Here is a 14096-nt window from a genome sequence, read left to right as displayed (position 1 = left end):
TAACATAACAAACTAGCTTTCTTCATTGCAAATAAGCATGGATTCCACAAACACTAATCATACAAAATGCAACTCAGGCTCTTCATTCATGGTATACTAAAAACCATAGGTTGAGGTAACCAGGTGGTGGCATGAATTAGGGGTTCTTAAATTCTGATTTCTACAAAACACAATGTATTTCTTTTTATATTTCCAGACATGTTTCAGCACTTATATGTCATCTTCTGTGCCTCTTGATTTGAACACACAAAGTTCATGGCTGTTTTATGACTTTAAGCCTAAAAACTATAACATGTGCATTTTATTTCATTTTGTTTCAATTGCGCACTTGAAACTACATTACCTGTGGAAGTGAATTTCTACAGGCTGGGTTGTTTATATGCCTTTTACCATTTGACAGCATGTTATCTGCAAAGTAGCTGTAAAGATGGCATGCTGCCAAACAGTAAAGAGCACATAAACAAACCACCTGTAGAACTCCATTTCCACAAGTAATGTAGTTTCAGGTTAGTAACCACTGTGAAATGTCCCCAAAGATAAATCCACAAGATGACCATAAGAGAAAGAAACAGACCTTAGAAATGAAATATAGAATTATTGAAAAACACAGACACAGTGTGAGCACTTCTGATTTAGCACACACATACAATTTGTCTCCATCAACTATTTGCACTGTCCTCAAGAACAAGGAAAAGATGAAGGAGATAGATAGAGTACGGCAAAGCTGCCAGCTCCAACACAAGGCAGCAGAGAACTTCATCAGCTACTTCAAGATGCTCACAAATTCTGAGGATTATCTGCCGCAACAGGTTTTTAATTGTGATGAAATGGGTCTATTCTGGACAAAGATGCCGAAGTGTACCTTTATAAAAGTAGAGGAGAACACTTTGTCCGATCACAAGCCAATGAATGACCATTTACCACTGCTGTTCTATGCCAATGCAAGTGGTGATTTGAAAATTAAACTGCTGGTTGTTCAGAAACTCCTTGAGCCTTCAAGAAGTGTACAGTCCAGAAGAACAGGTCGAATGTGATGTGGTGGTCCAACAAGAAGGCTTGGGTGACATGTGATCTTTTTTTGTGATTTGATCAATCAAGTGTCTGGTCCTTTGGTGACAAAATATTTGCTTCAGATGAATCTGCCACTCAATGTCTTGCTTGTTATGGACAATGCTGCTGTCCATTCTCCAAGCCTACAAGACCAGTTCCTGGAAGAATTTTAGTTCATCAAGATCCAATTTCTGCCTCCCAGTACCACTCTGTTACTCTACCCTATGGACCAACAGATTATTTCTAGCTTTAAGAAGCTCTACACCAAAGGACTCTTTCAGCATTGCCTTCAGTTGACTGAAGCTACTCTCAGAGAGTTTTGGAAATATCACTTCAACATTGTTGCCTGCATCCAGATGATCAGAAAGGCATGGGAAGGGGTTACCAAGAGAACTCTCACTTCTGCCTCAAAGAAGCTTTGCCTGGAGTGCATTGTTGAATGTGACTCTCAGGCATTTGAGTCAGTACCTGTGGTGCCTGCAGTCAATGAGATTGTGTCCTTGGCCAAGAGCATGGGACTAGAAGTGGATAGCAATGACATCGCTGAGCTTATGGAAATCACAGCCAAGAAATGACCACTGAAGAGCTTATGGAGCTATAGTGTGTTTCACAGCAGGAAGTTGCGGAGAGTTCTTCAGAGGAGGAGGAGGAGGAGGAGGAGGCTGTAACAACAAAGCAGCAATCTTCTGATGCAATAAGAGAAATTATGAAAGCATGGTAATAGGTTGCATCATACATTGAAAATCATCACCCTAATGAAGCAGTGGCTACGTGTGCTACAAATTTGTTTGACAGTAACCAAACAATGGAAAATCCAGCAAGGAATGTACAATATTATGAAAAGGATAGTTGCTACTCACCATACAGCAGAGATGCTGAGTCGCAGATAGGCACAACAAAAAGACGTCACAAAATAAGTTTTCAGCCATAGACAACACACACACACACACACACACACACACACACACACTGACACTCATGCACACACAACTCACACACATATGACTGCAGTCTCTGGCAGCTGACAGAGACTAAAGTCATGTGTGTGTGAATTGTGTTTGCACTCGCGCACAAACGCACTGCTGTGTGTGTGTGTGTGTGGGGGGGGGGGGGGGGGGGGAGGGGGGGTGCGAGCACGTGCTCCCGTGTGATCTATTTTTGACAGAGGCCTTGCTGTATCGCACTTTTGCCAAGTGTCAAAGCATTGGCAGAAACAAATGACTATAGATAGCATCCTAGTAACAAAGAATTAGTTATGTATCGTGAATAATAAAGTACATAATAATGTATGTATTATCTTTGTTGAGTAAATGGCATGAATAAGATAAACTTTTAGAACTTTTTCTGCATGGAATGCATTATTGTATTTTACATTAATTTATATGGGATAAAATATTTCATTTAATGAGTGTTTCACATTACAATTAAGATTCTGGAATGAATTATGCTAATTGTCAAAGTTCCACTGTACTGCTATTTGTTTATTTTTAATCCCTTTTCTGCTTGCAGTAGAGGACTCAGGGTGCCTCGTAAATATTTCTCCATATCATATCTAATGTTCCAATACCTGTTCGAAAAAAAATTACCACACAGTGTACTATTGTACTTCACAAATATCAAGCAGTTGCAAAATCATGTACAGCCTCAATGCAGTAACTTACTGACGGGAATCCCTGTCAAATCAGCTTGCAATTGCATTAATAAGTTGTTAGAAGTCATGCCACCATCTACTTGTAGCTTCTGAAGAGGAATTCCACAATCTTTGTTCATAGCTTCAAGGATGTCTCTTATCTGGAAACAGACGGCTTCAAGTGCAGCACGAATTATATGCCTTTGTGTTGTATCTTCACTAATGCCACATATTGTTCTGTAAGAAGGATAAAAATGATTGATATAGCCCATCTGTGAATAAACTATCGCACAATAGTTGCCTATGTAGCATCACCCTTATTTGGCATTCTAATAAAAATAATGAAGAAATATCCAAACTAAAACTAAATTTAATTTAAAAAACATAAATTTTTTGTGAGGCAATAACAATGTGTACGACAATTATAACTGGAATTAGGTGTATTAACGTATGTAAAGATTGTCTTCAACCTGAAAATATTGGTTGGGAATAGTTATCAGACTACACACAATCTTTCTGTCCCCTAATTCAGTATGTGGTGAAGAATCACACTCTCTTGATTTTATCAAATGCAGATCACCTTCAGTTGATTTTGCACAGCTTATGAAAATATCTAGGATACATTACAATGACATAATCTTTGTTTTCTGCCAGAACAGGGCATGGGATGGGGGTCATAGTAAAGAGCTTTTAAACCATTCCTGAACGTCAAACACAATGATTCTGTAAAACTTATAGGAAACCTATCGTCATTTACAAGTCCACTCCGTGTCAATTTTTTTTATGCGTGTACTGACTTGTATATCTAGCACTGATAAGGACAGGAAAAGCCACAAACAAAATCCAACAATGCAATGAAAACATTAAGCAGCATATACTGTGGATGTACTAAAACAAAAACTTACAAATGAAATTTTATTCAAAAGTCTACAACATAAATAAAGCTTTCCAAAGAACATGCTTAATATAATATGTAACAGTATGCACCTTACATTTACAATAATAACATGTAGATGCGAAGAAACACAGTCACATGAAAAATTTGATGGAACCCTTAGTTTATAGAATCAAAAGCTCTCACTTCAAGTTATAAATAATCAGTGGATGTACATAGCAGCAAGAAAAAGAAGGTAAAGATATAACTAACTTAAGCAGAACTTCAGGTAGAAGATGGTTTTACTGCAATCTCAATATCACAGTCATGTTTCTTTTGACTGGTGTTCTACTAAAAGGCCTGTAGTTTCCATTACTATACAGGGTGAGGCAGCAAAGATACGCCACCACAAATATATCCAGAATGAGTAAACATACTGAGGTGCAACATTTGCTAAGCTATACTAGACAGTGTGCTGAATTTTCTTATGTATACTGATCAGCCAGAACATTATGACCACTGACCCACTATTGATATAAACCCATCCAGGTGATAGCAGTGTCACCTGGTGAGGAATGACTGCTAGTGAGACCCACACGAGGTACATGTAGTATCAATGAAAGTTATTCATGTGTAGAATGGGGAAGGCACGCCGTCTAGCTGAGGCTGACTGGTCCATCCTCACTCAAGAGTGGGTGGCAGACAGTGGTAGGTTCACATGTCACTGGGCGGAAGGCACAAGAGGGAGCAGGTCATGCGACCAGCTCCCTACGCCTCAGCAACAGATATGAGTTGCTACCCACTGTTGATGGTAAGCCTGAGCCAGCACGGGATGCCTCTCCCATTGGGCCGTTAGCTGATTTTCCTGCCCGGTCCAGACAAATGCAGTGGATGGGTGTGCTTGTCATTGGGAGCTCCAATGTTAAGAGGGTGATGGAGCCCCTCAGGAAAATAGGAGGCAAAGTAGGAAAGAATGCCAGTGTGCACTCAGTATGATTGGTTGGGATCTCGTCTGTGATGTGGAGCAGGCCCTGACAGGGGCTATTGAGCACACTGGGAGCAACCGGCTGCGTATAGTAGCACATGTTGGCATGAATGATGCCTATCGCCTGTCTTTGAGAGCATCCTTGGCTCCTTTCAGCAGATGGCTGATTTGGTGAAACCAACTGGCATCGCACGCAGGGTGCAGGATAAACTGTCTATTTGTAGCATCATACCCAAGGTTGATTGCAGTCCTCTAGTTTGGAGCAGAGTGGAAAGTCTAAACCAGGGGCTCATATGACTCTGTGACGGTACTGGATGTGAATTTCTTGACCACCACTATTGGGTGCAGAATTGTAGTGTTCCCCCTTAATAGTTCAGGCATGCACTACACTTGGGAATCAGCTACTAGGGTAGCAGAGTACATGTAGCATGCATCTGGGGCTTTTTTAGGTTACAGATATCCTCTCTTGGGATCAAAGACAATTTGCCTGATAAATTAGCTACAATGTCCTCAGAGAATGTTTGTTGCCACAGATCAGAGATAGAAAAGATTAATATGATTTTAATAACCTGCAGGAGCATCCAAGGAAAGGTCCCAGAATTAGTATCACTTACTGAAGGTTATAATGAGCAGATAGTGTTAGGAACAGAAATCTGGTTGAAGCCGGACATTAATGACAATGAAATCCTAAGTTCAGATTGGAATGTTTGTCATAAGGATAGATTAGTCGCCAGTGCGTGGTGGTTCCACCTGCTTTATCTCTTCGTTTGTTGATTGTTGTCCTCAGTGTCAAAGTACTGCATTGCTACACTGGCTGAAAAAATGGGTTGTGGATCCCAACACTAACTACTGCAAATTATGTAGCCGACAGGTGCACAGTTGTGTTTCATAGTACTTTAATTTCAGTGTGCACAGCCCCCCAATAATACAGTGTTATATGGCCAGTGCACTACTGTTTAACTTGCGATAAGCCTCATTAATAGTATGCAGGCGAAACTCCACATACTGCTACACTAGTTTACTGTTGAACATCTACGAGCAGTAAAAACATAACAACAAAGTCCACAGTTCTTGAAGAATAATCAGGTACGTATGGAGCAGTCACTGTCATTGGTTTTTACACACGGCCTAATTGTTTAACAATTATTTCACAGTTCAATTGAAGCATTGTTGTTGTTCTAACCAGCACAGGTTACTTGTCGGAAACTCGGCTGTGGACTGACCGACTCGTGACCCAAAATCGGGCCCTTATGTATCATCACAATAATAGGTGCTGAAATTACACATTGTTCAAAGTTTAATTTACAGAAATTACAATTAAAACTTAACTCATTCAATTAACTGAATACGTCAAAAAATTGGTTCTTTTTAACAGTTTCTTCTACTGCAAGAGTTAAGGCGAATTATTTGTTTAAATTGTGAAATTTACAAATATAGGTATGCAAACAATACTTTTGACCAAACTGTTAATTGCTTTGGAATTAATGAGGGGCTGGTTTTGCTAACATGTTTTTCAATAGAGCCAAATAAATACTTTAAGATTACTAGTATTTCGTCTTCCAAATGTTTGTAATTATTACAGAATTTATATTTGTTTATACATCAACAATAGAATTTAAGTTACGAAACAATTACTGATTTTGCCCTATAATAAAAGATACTAACTAGGTATAATCAAAATAAATTAGAAAACCAATTACATACATGAAACTAAGCACAAATTTAGATCTGGTGTTATATTCCTTAAAACTGAGGGTCAGCCTTTCTCTTTTATGAAAATGCAGATTCTATTCACATATGTTAATGGTAATCAGTTAAAATTGAAAGAAAAAAAATAAGGAGACTGATGGCAAAACAAGAGGGGAATTAAATTTATCCCAGCTTGCTTCATCACAAATGGTGGCAAAATATTTATTGTAGTAAAGAATTCTATAAAATGTAGTGAGGTTATCACGGATTCTGATTGTGAATTAACCAGGGTGAAGTTAAGTATCAAAGAATGTAACTGAATGCTTTTGTAGACCGCCTGGATCAGGAGCTCTAGTGGTACAGCACTTCAGACAGAACTTGCAGAATACCATTAATAATTCTTCTTTTCTTGCCAATGTAATAAGGGGTGTCTTCAACTTGCCAGAAATAGATTGGGAGTGTCATGTTATCAAAACTTGTGCCACAGACAGGAATTCATGTGAGATTGTTCTGGATGTCTTGACCAAAAATTACTTTGAGCAGATAGAGAACCTACTCATGAGGGTAATATCACAGATCTTCTGGCAACAGACAGACTTGTAATTATTGAATCAGTTAATATAGAGGAAGGTATCAGTGATCATAAGGCTGTGATAGCATCAATGACAATGGGTATTAGAAAGAATGTCAAGAAAAGTAGGAAGATTTTTTGCTTAGCAAGAGTGACAGGATAAAAATTTCGGAGTATCTGAGCTGTCAGCATCAAATATTCGGTGATGAGGACAAAGATGTGGAGAACAAATGGAAAAAATTCAAAGGCATATGCAATTTGCCTTAGACAAGTATGTTCTGAGTAAGGTCTTAAGGGATAGGAAAGACCCACCACTATTTAATAGCTTGTCAGAAAACTGCTATTTAAACAAAGAGAACTTCATCTCAGATTCAAGAAAATTACAAACATAGCTGACAAGCTGAATGAAATGAAAATGAGCATAAGGAGAGCAATGAGAGAAGCGTTCAATAACTTTGAAAGTAAAATTTTGTCAACTGACCTGGTAAAAACTGTAAGAGGTTTTGGTTGTATGTAAAATCAGTAAGCAGGTCAAAATTACCTATTCATTGACTCAGTGATGATCCTGGCACCGAAACGGAAGATAACAGAGAGAAGGCTGAAACAGCGATATTGGTTTTCCAAAATTGTTTCACCACAGAAGATCGTAACATTGTCCCTCATTTCAATCACTGTACAAACGTCAAAATGGCAGATATTGATATAACCGATCATGGAATAGAAAAATAACTACAATCACTTAGTAGTGGAAAGGCGTCAGGGCCAGAAGAGATATCTATAGGTGTCTACAAAGATCAAGCAAAAAAACTTGCTCGCCTTCTAGTAGTAATTTATCATATATAGTTTGAGCAATGAAGGGCACCTAGCAAGTAGAAGAAAGTGCAGATCACTCCCGTTTTTAAGAAGGGCCGCAGGACAGATTCATACAATTATAGACCTATGTTGTTGACGTCAATCTGTGGTAGAGTTATGAAACATATTTATGCTAAAGAATTATGAAGTTTTTGGAGAGTGAAAATGTCCTCTATAAAAATCAACGTGGATTCCACACACAGAGATGCTGCGAAAATCAGCTCTTGCTGTTCCTCCATGAGATCCACTGTGCCGTGCTCACGTTGATGCCACGTTCCTTGACGTCAGGAAGGCATTTGAAACCATCCCGCACTGCCATTTAGTGAAATAAATATGAGCTTATTGAGTATTGGAGCAGATTTGTGACTGGATCAAGACTTCCTTGCAGATAGAACTCAACACATCATTCTTAATGGAACAAAATCTACAGATGTAAAGGTAACTTCTGGAGTACCCCAAGGGAGTGTGATAGGACCATTACTGTTTACAATGTATATAAATGATTTAGTACAAAAGCACTGGATGCTCTTTAAGGCTGTTTGCAGATGATGCGGTTAACATAGTAGCAATGCCAAAGATAGTAACGCTTTGCAGAACGACCTCCAGAGAACTGATGAATGGTGCAGGCTCTGGCAGTTGACACTGAATGTAAATAAATGCAACATATTGTGATACACAGGAAAAGAAATCCACTACTGTACAGCTACACAATTGATACAAACTACTGGAAACAGTACCTAATGTAAAATATCTAGGAGTATCTATCCAGAGTGACCTTAAGTGGAATGACTACATAAAACAATTAGTGGGAAAATCAGATACCAGACTCATCCACAAAGGAAGTGGCTTATAAGGTGCTTGTTTGATCGATTCTTGAGTATTGTTCACATATCTGGGATCTATAACAGATAGGAATGATAGAAGAGATAGACAACATCCAATGAAGAGTGGCAAAAACTTTGTCACAGGACATTTAGCCAGCCCGAGAGTGTTACAGAGACGCTCAACAAACTCAATTGGCGGGCATTACAAGAGAGGTGCTGTGCATCACGGAGAGATTTACTGTTGAAATTTTGAGACAGCACTTTCCAGAAAGAGTCATACAACATATTATTTCCCCTCACATACATCTCGCTTGATGACCATGAGGAAAAAATTTGAGAAATTAGAGCCACTACATAGGCTTACCGGCACTCATTTTTTCCACACGCTATTTGCGAGTGGAACACGGTTTGAAGACTCAGTTAGTGGTACAAAAAGTACCTGCTGCCACACACTATTAGGTGGTTTGTGGAGTTTGATGTGGATGTGGATGTAGATGTAGATGTAGTTTGACTGAGGGCAGATTGTGATGACCTGGAGGCTCGGTACGAGCATTTCGGAAACTGCTCAATTTGTTGGGGGTTCGAGGAGTGCTGTGGGGTGAGTGTCTTCAATATGTGGCAAAATCAAGGTGAAATCACTTCCAGACAAAATGGGATTGGGGAGCCACCCCTCATTGTAAATGTCGGACGTCATAGGCTGGGCAGACTGATAAAGCAGGGCTGTGGTGGGACTAGCATCAGACAATGTTAACACAATGACACTGGCAACTATGACTGATATGTTCATATGACCATCAGCACTGGACGTTGGCACAGTGGCAGAGAGTTGCATGGTCTGAAGAATACTGATACCTTCTTCATCATACTGATGGGAGGGCATGAATCAATCGTCCTCCAGGGCAACAGCTCCTTGACACCTGTACTTGTGGTACACTTCATGTGCCACATAAAACAGCCTTTTCTCTGAGAAGACTATAATGTTTGTAACCATAAAATATATTGTGTGCAGAAAAATACAAGTGGTGTTGCACAGTGGCTCAATAATCCAGTCTGCAACCTGTGGCTGTTGAGGACCGGCAGGAATGAGAATAAGTTTTACAGCTGACAATGATCAAATGGGGAGGTCTGTTTGTTTGTGTTAGCAACAAGGTACATTAACCGTGCTGTGCAGCTATGATATGGAATACAATGAAATGACTAGATGCATATGGCATGATACTCTGACATACGTGTCTGTAGAAAATGTAGTGCAACCAAAAGCTGTTAATGTTCAAGACTGGATGTACGATCTTCTAGGTGATGATATTTGAATTTAGTGTGACTTCACAATATAAAACTGAAAAGTATGAGTGCAGATGTGAAGATTAAGGATGAATTTATTAATGGAGCTAAATTTTAACATCAGGATAGAGTAAAAAGTGACATAATAATTTCTGTAAAAGGAGTAAACATAAAAAAACATCAGAAATTTTAATCTGACATTTTAAATACTTCATCAAGTTGTCAATGTATTCACAGTAACAAACACCAGAAGCAACACGTGGGTGGGTAACATTAGATACTCAGAAGAAAGTAAGACATGAAACATGAAAGTGTTATTAGAGAAGCACATACCTTTCTACATACATGTTGAAGAGTGTAGGGGTGTTGTAGTTATGATGGAAAATCCAGAACACATACATACTGAAATTCCCCCAACCACATCAGAGTGGATTCCAATACCAGAAAACCTGCACAACTACAACTGCAACTTGTTGCTTCAATAAAAGAGAATGAACATGAAACTGTGACATACATAATAGTCATTAGTCCCAATAATGTCCAACAAGGTTAACAACCAGAAAACGATAAAAAAAGTGTCCCAGAATGAATCCACAGAAGTAAAAACTCATGGTCTAGGATATCATACACCAGTGAATGCAAAGTAATCTGGTATACAGATGAGATCAATAATGAACAAACAAAACACAAAAAGTACAGGATGCAAATGATACAAGAACAAAACACAAATGAACTGAATAGTGGGTCATGTAGAATTTTAGAAAAAGACAAACAATAGATGTGACAACCAAAGGCACAGAAAATACACAAAAATTAATCATTTAAGATATAATTGTTACGAGAGTGGACTGTAGCATTTAAGAAGAGGCCAATAATACAGACAATTTGGAAGAGGTAAAAGAAGAAATGGAGAAATGAAAGAAGGTTACAATACATGTCATGACAAGGCACTCAAATGGAACCAAACATTGGAAAATAATATATTGACACAATTACTGGTAATCAAAGATGTAAATCTGATGAAATGGTCATCAGTCTACAACAGGTATTAGCAACACAACTATCGAGGAGCCCATATCAATTTGGTTGGTCTCATTACAAGATGCATGCAATCAGGTGGATGAAAAATTGGGCTAGGTCACTTTAGATCAGGCAATTATAGAGAAGCTCTTTCCACATCCCAGAGACTCCTCACCAAGGGATCCATGGAAAATGATAAATGTAACGTAATGTCCATCTTTTCACATTTCATTAATTCAAAAGTTAGCAACTACAATACAATACAAGTCTAAGGATCTGTGCCTCAGAAACTGACATCAGATTGTCACAAGAAGTGCATATTGATAAAATAATCACTCTTCATGGATATACTGCAGTGTTCAACATTACAGGCAGGGCATGTATAGCAGCTGTTTTGAAGGCTGAAATAAAGAGTCATCTTACATGAATTACACAGAACAGGAGGGGGCCAGGTGTGATATGGATGGTATCAGGTGTGATATAGATGTTACAGTAATAATAAACATGTAAGTGCCTTCAAGCTCAAATACTAATGATGCTAAACAAACCTTTTAGGGAGACAAAGTGATAAAAATACAAATAGCAATTATGTGCAAATGGTCCCGTGTATAAGAAGGGGAAAAGAACAGACCCACAAAATTACAGTCCAGTATCTTCAATATCAGTCTGCTGCAGAATTCTCGGGGATTTTCTAAGTTCAAATCTAATAAATTTCCTTGAGCAAGAAAAGTGTCTATCCACAAATCATACTTTTTCACTCAAAATTCTGCAAACCATGGATGAAGGGTAACAGAAAGCTTTTTGGAAAGTGTTTGAAATAGTGCTACACTGCAGATTATTAATGAGTATATGTAATAGATTCTCTGCTATGTGAGTGGCTCTAAGACTTTCTTTGTATACTGTGTATTGTCCTCGACAGGAAGTGTTCATTGGAGGCAAAGATATTATCAGAATTTCCCCAGGAAAATGTGACAGAACTCCTCTTTCCCTCAGTATGATCTGACAAAAAGTGTGAGTAGCAAAATGTGATTTTGCTAATGACACTGTAGTGTATGGGGGAATGTCATTGTTGACTGACCGGGAGCATACAGTATGAAATTTCTATTTGCTCTGATGAATCGCAGGCAAAATATAAGTTGATACAGATGAGCAGGAAAAACAATCCTCTGCTGTTTCAATACTGTATTGCTGGAGTGCTGCTTTACATATTTACATCTATTAAATGTCTACGCATAACACAGAAAAGCAACACAAAATGAAGTAAGCACATATGGTCAGTTGTAAAGAAAACAAAATCAGTTTATTGGGTGAATTCCAGGAAAATATAGGTCATCTAAAAAGGAGGCCACATACAGGACAATTGTGTGACTCACTCTTGAGTACTGCTTATGTGTGTCTGAAATTAAAGGAAGACATTAAAGCAATTCAGAGGCATGATGCTGAAGTGGTTATCAGTAGCTTCAAACAACACATGAGTATTACAGAAATGCTTCACATCTCAAATGGAAATACATGGAAGAAAGAAGCTCTGTCTATTAAACACTACTGATAAAATTTAGAGAACTTGCATTTGTGACAGGCTACAGACCAACATATATCTTGTTTAAGGATAATGAAGAGAAGATAAGAGAAATCAGGGCTCGTATGGAGGCGTATGATTGTCGTTTTTCCCTTGCTCCATTTGCAGTTGGAACAGGAAAGGAAATGACCGGCAATGGCAGGAGGTATACTCTGCGTTCACGCTGTGAAGGCTTGCAATGTATGTATTTAAATATAAATGATTATGGTGTCTAACTGAACACACTACTAAGTGGGATTTAGAGACTAAATACAGCATATATTTACAGAAAAAATTATAACAAATGACAACAGAAACAAGTAAACTGAGCCCAAAGCAACAAGTATAGGCCTGTACTGGACTTGTGGATGAATTGTTTGAAAAATAAAATAAGGAAAGCTCTTATAAAACATCCAAGACATGAAGATCACTGTATCAAACAAAAAAAAAAAAAAAAAAAAAAAAACAGAATTTCTGTATTTCCATATGATTTGAGATTAAACAGTCCAAACGATAAATGAAACAGCAACGGGAAGTATCTGAAGACATTGTTCCACTATGCTGTATTTTAAAACTGTATTTTATTCAGCACTATTAGTTTCAGGCATTTTCAAGTGCATCTATAACAGATATGGATACATTGCCCCAATGAACCATGGACCTTGCCGTTGGTGGGGACGTTTGCGTGCCTCAGTGATACGGATAGCCATACTGCAAGTGCAACCACAATGGAGGGGTATCTGTTGAGAGGCCAGACAAATGTGTGTTTCCTGAAGAGGGGCAGCAGCCTTTTCAGTAGTTGCAGGGGCAACAGTCTGGACAATTGACTGATCTGGCCTTTTAACACTAACCAAAACAGCCTTGTTGTGCTGGTACTGCAAACAGCTGAAAGCAAGGGGAAACTACAGCTGTAATTTTTCCCAAGAGCATGCAGCTTTACTTTATGGTTAAATGATGATGGTGTCCTCTAGGGTAAAATATTCCAGAGGTAAAATAGTCCCCCATTCAGATCTCCGGGCGGGGACTACTCAGGAGGACGTTGTTATCAGGAGAAACAAAACTGGCTTTCTATGGATCGGAGCGTGGAATGTCAGATCCCTTAATGAGGCAGGTACGTTAGAAAATTTAAAGAGGGAAATGGATAGGTTACAGTTAGATATAGTGGGAATTAGTGAAGTTCGGTGGCAGGAGGAACAAGACTTCTGGTCAGGTGAATACAGGGTTATAAATACAAAATCAAATAGGGGTAATGCAGGCGTAGGTTTAATAATGAATAAAAAAATATTAGGAATGCGGGTAAGCTACTACAAACAGCATAGTGAACGCATTATTGTAGCCAAGACAGATACGAAGCCCACGCCTACCACAGTAGTACAAGTTTATATGCCAACTAGCTCCACAGATGACGAAGAGATTCATGAAATGTATGATGAGATAAAAGAAATTATTCAGGTAGTGAAGGGAGACGAAAATTTATTAGTCATGGGTGACTGGAATTTGATAGAAGAAAAGGAAGAGAAGGAAATGTAGTAGGTGAATATGGAATGGGGGTAAGAAATGAAAAAGGAAGCCACCTGGAAGAATTTTGTACAGAGCATAACTTAATCATAGCTAAAACTTGGTTCAAGAACCATGAAAGAAGGTTGTATATGTGGAAGAGACCTGGAGATACTGGAAGGTTTCAGACAGATTATATAATGGTAAGAAAGATGTTTAGGAACAAGGTTTTAAATTGTAAGACATTTCCAGGGGCAGATGTGGA

At 38.5% G+C, this 14096-nt stretch overlaps 1 protein-coding gene across 6 annotated transcripts in view; it reads right to left on the bottom strand.

Annotated features, from left to right (window-relative positions):
* LOC124612441 (glycerol kinase-like) overlaps positions 1–14096 on the bottom strand; it is a 177131-nt gene that overhangs the window by 14566 nt on the left and 148469 nt on the right. For all 6 annotated transcript variants that reach the window (XM_047140657.1, XM_047140655.1, XM_047140656.1 and 3 more), the window contains exon 9: positions 2712–2917. In XM_047140657.1, coding sequence (XP_046996613.1) covers positions 2712–2917 — 206 coding nt within the window. The remainder of the gene's footprint in view (positions 1–2711; positions 2918–14096) is intronic.

The sequence above is a fragment of the Schistocerca americana genome, chromosome 4 (assembly GCF_021461395.2).
Source record: "Schistocerca americana isolate TAMUIC-IGC-003095 chromosome 4, iqSchAmer2.1, whole genome shotgun sequence".
NCBI lineage: Eukaryota > Metazoa > Arthropoda > Insecta > Orthoptera > Acrididae > Schistocerca > Schistocerca americana.
This window is presented reverse-complemented; position numbering and strand designations above follow the sequence as displayed.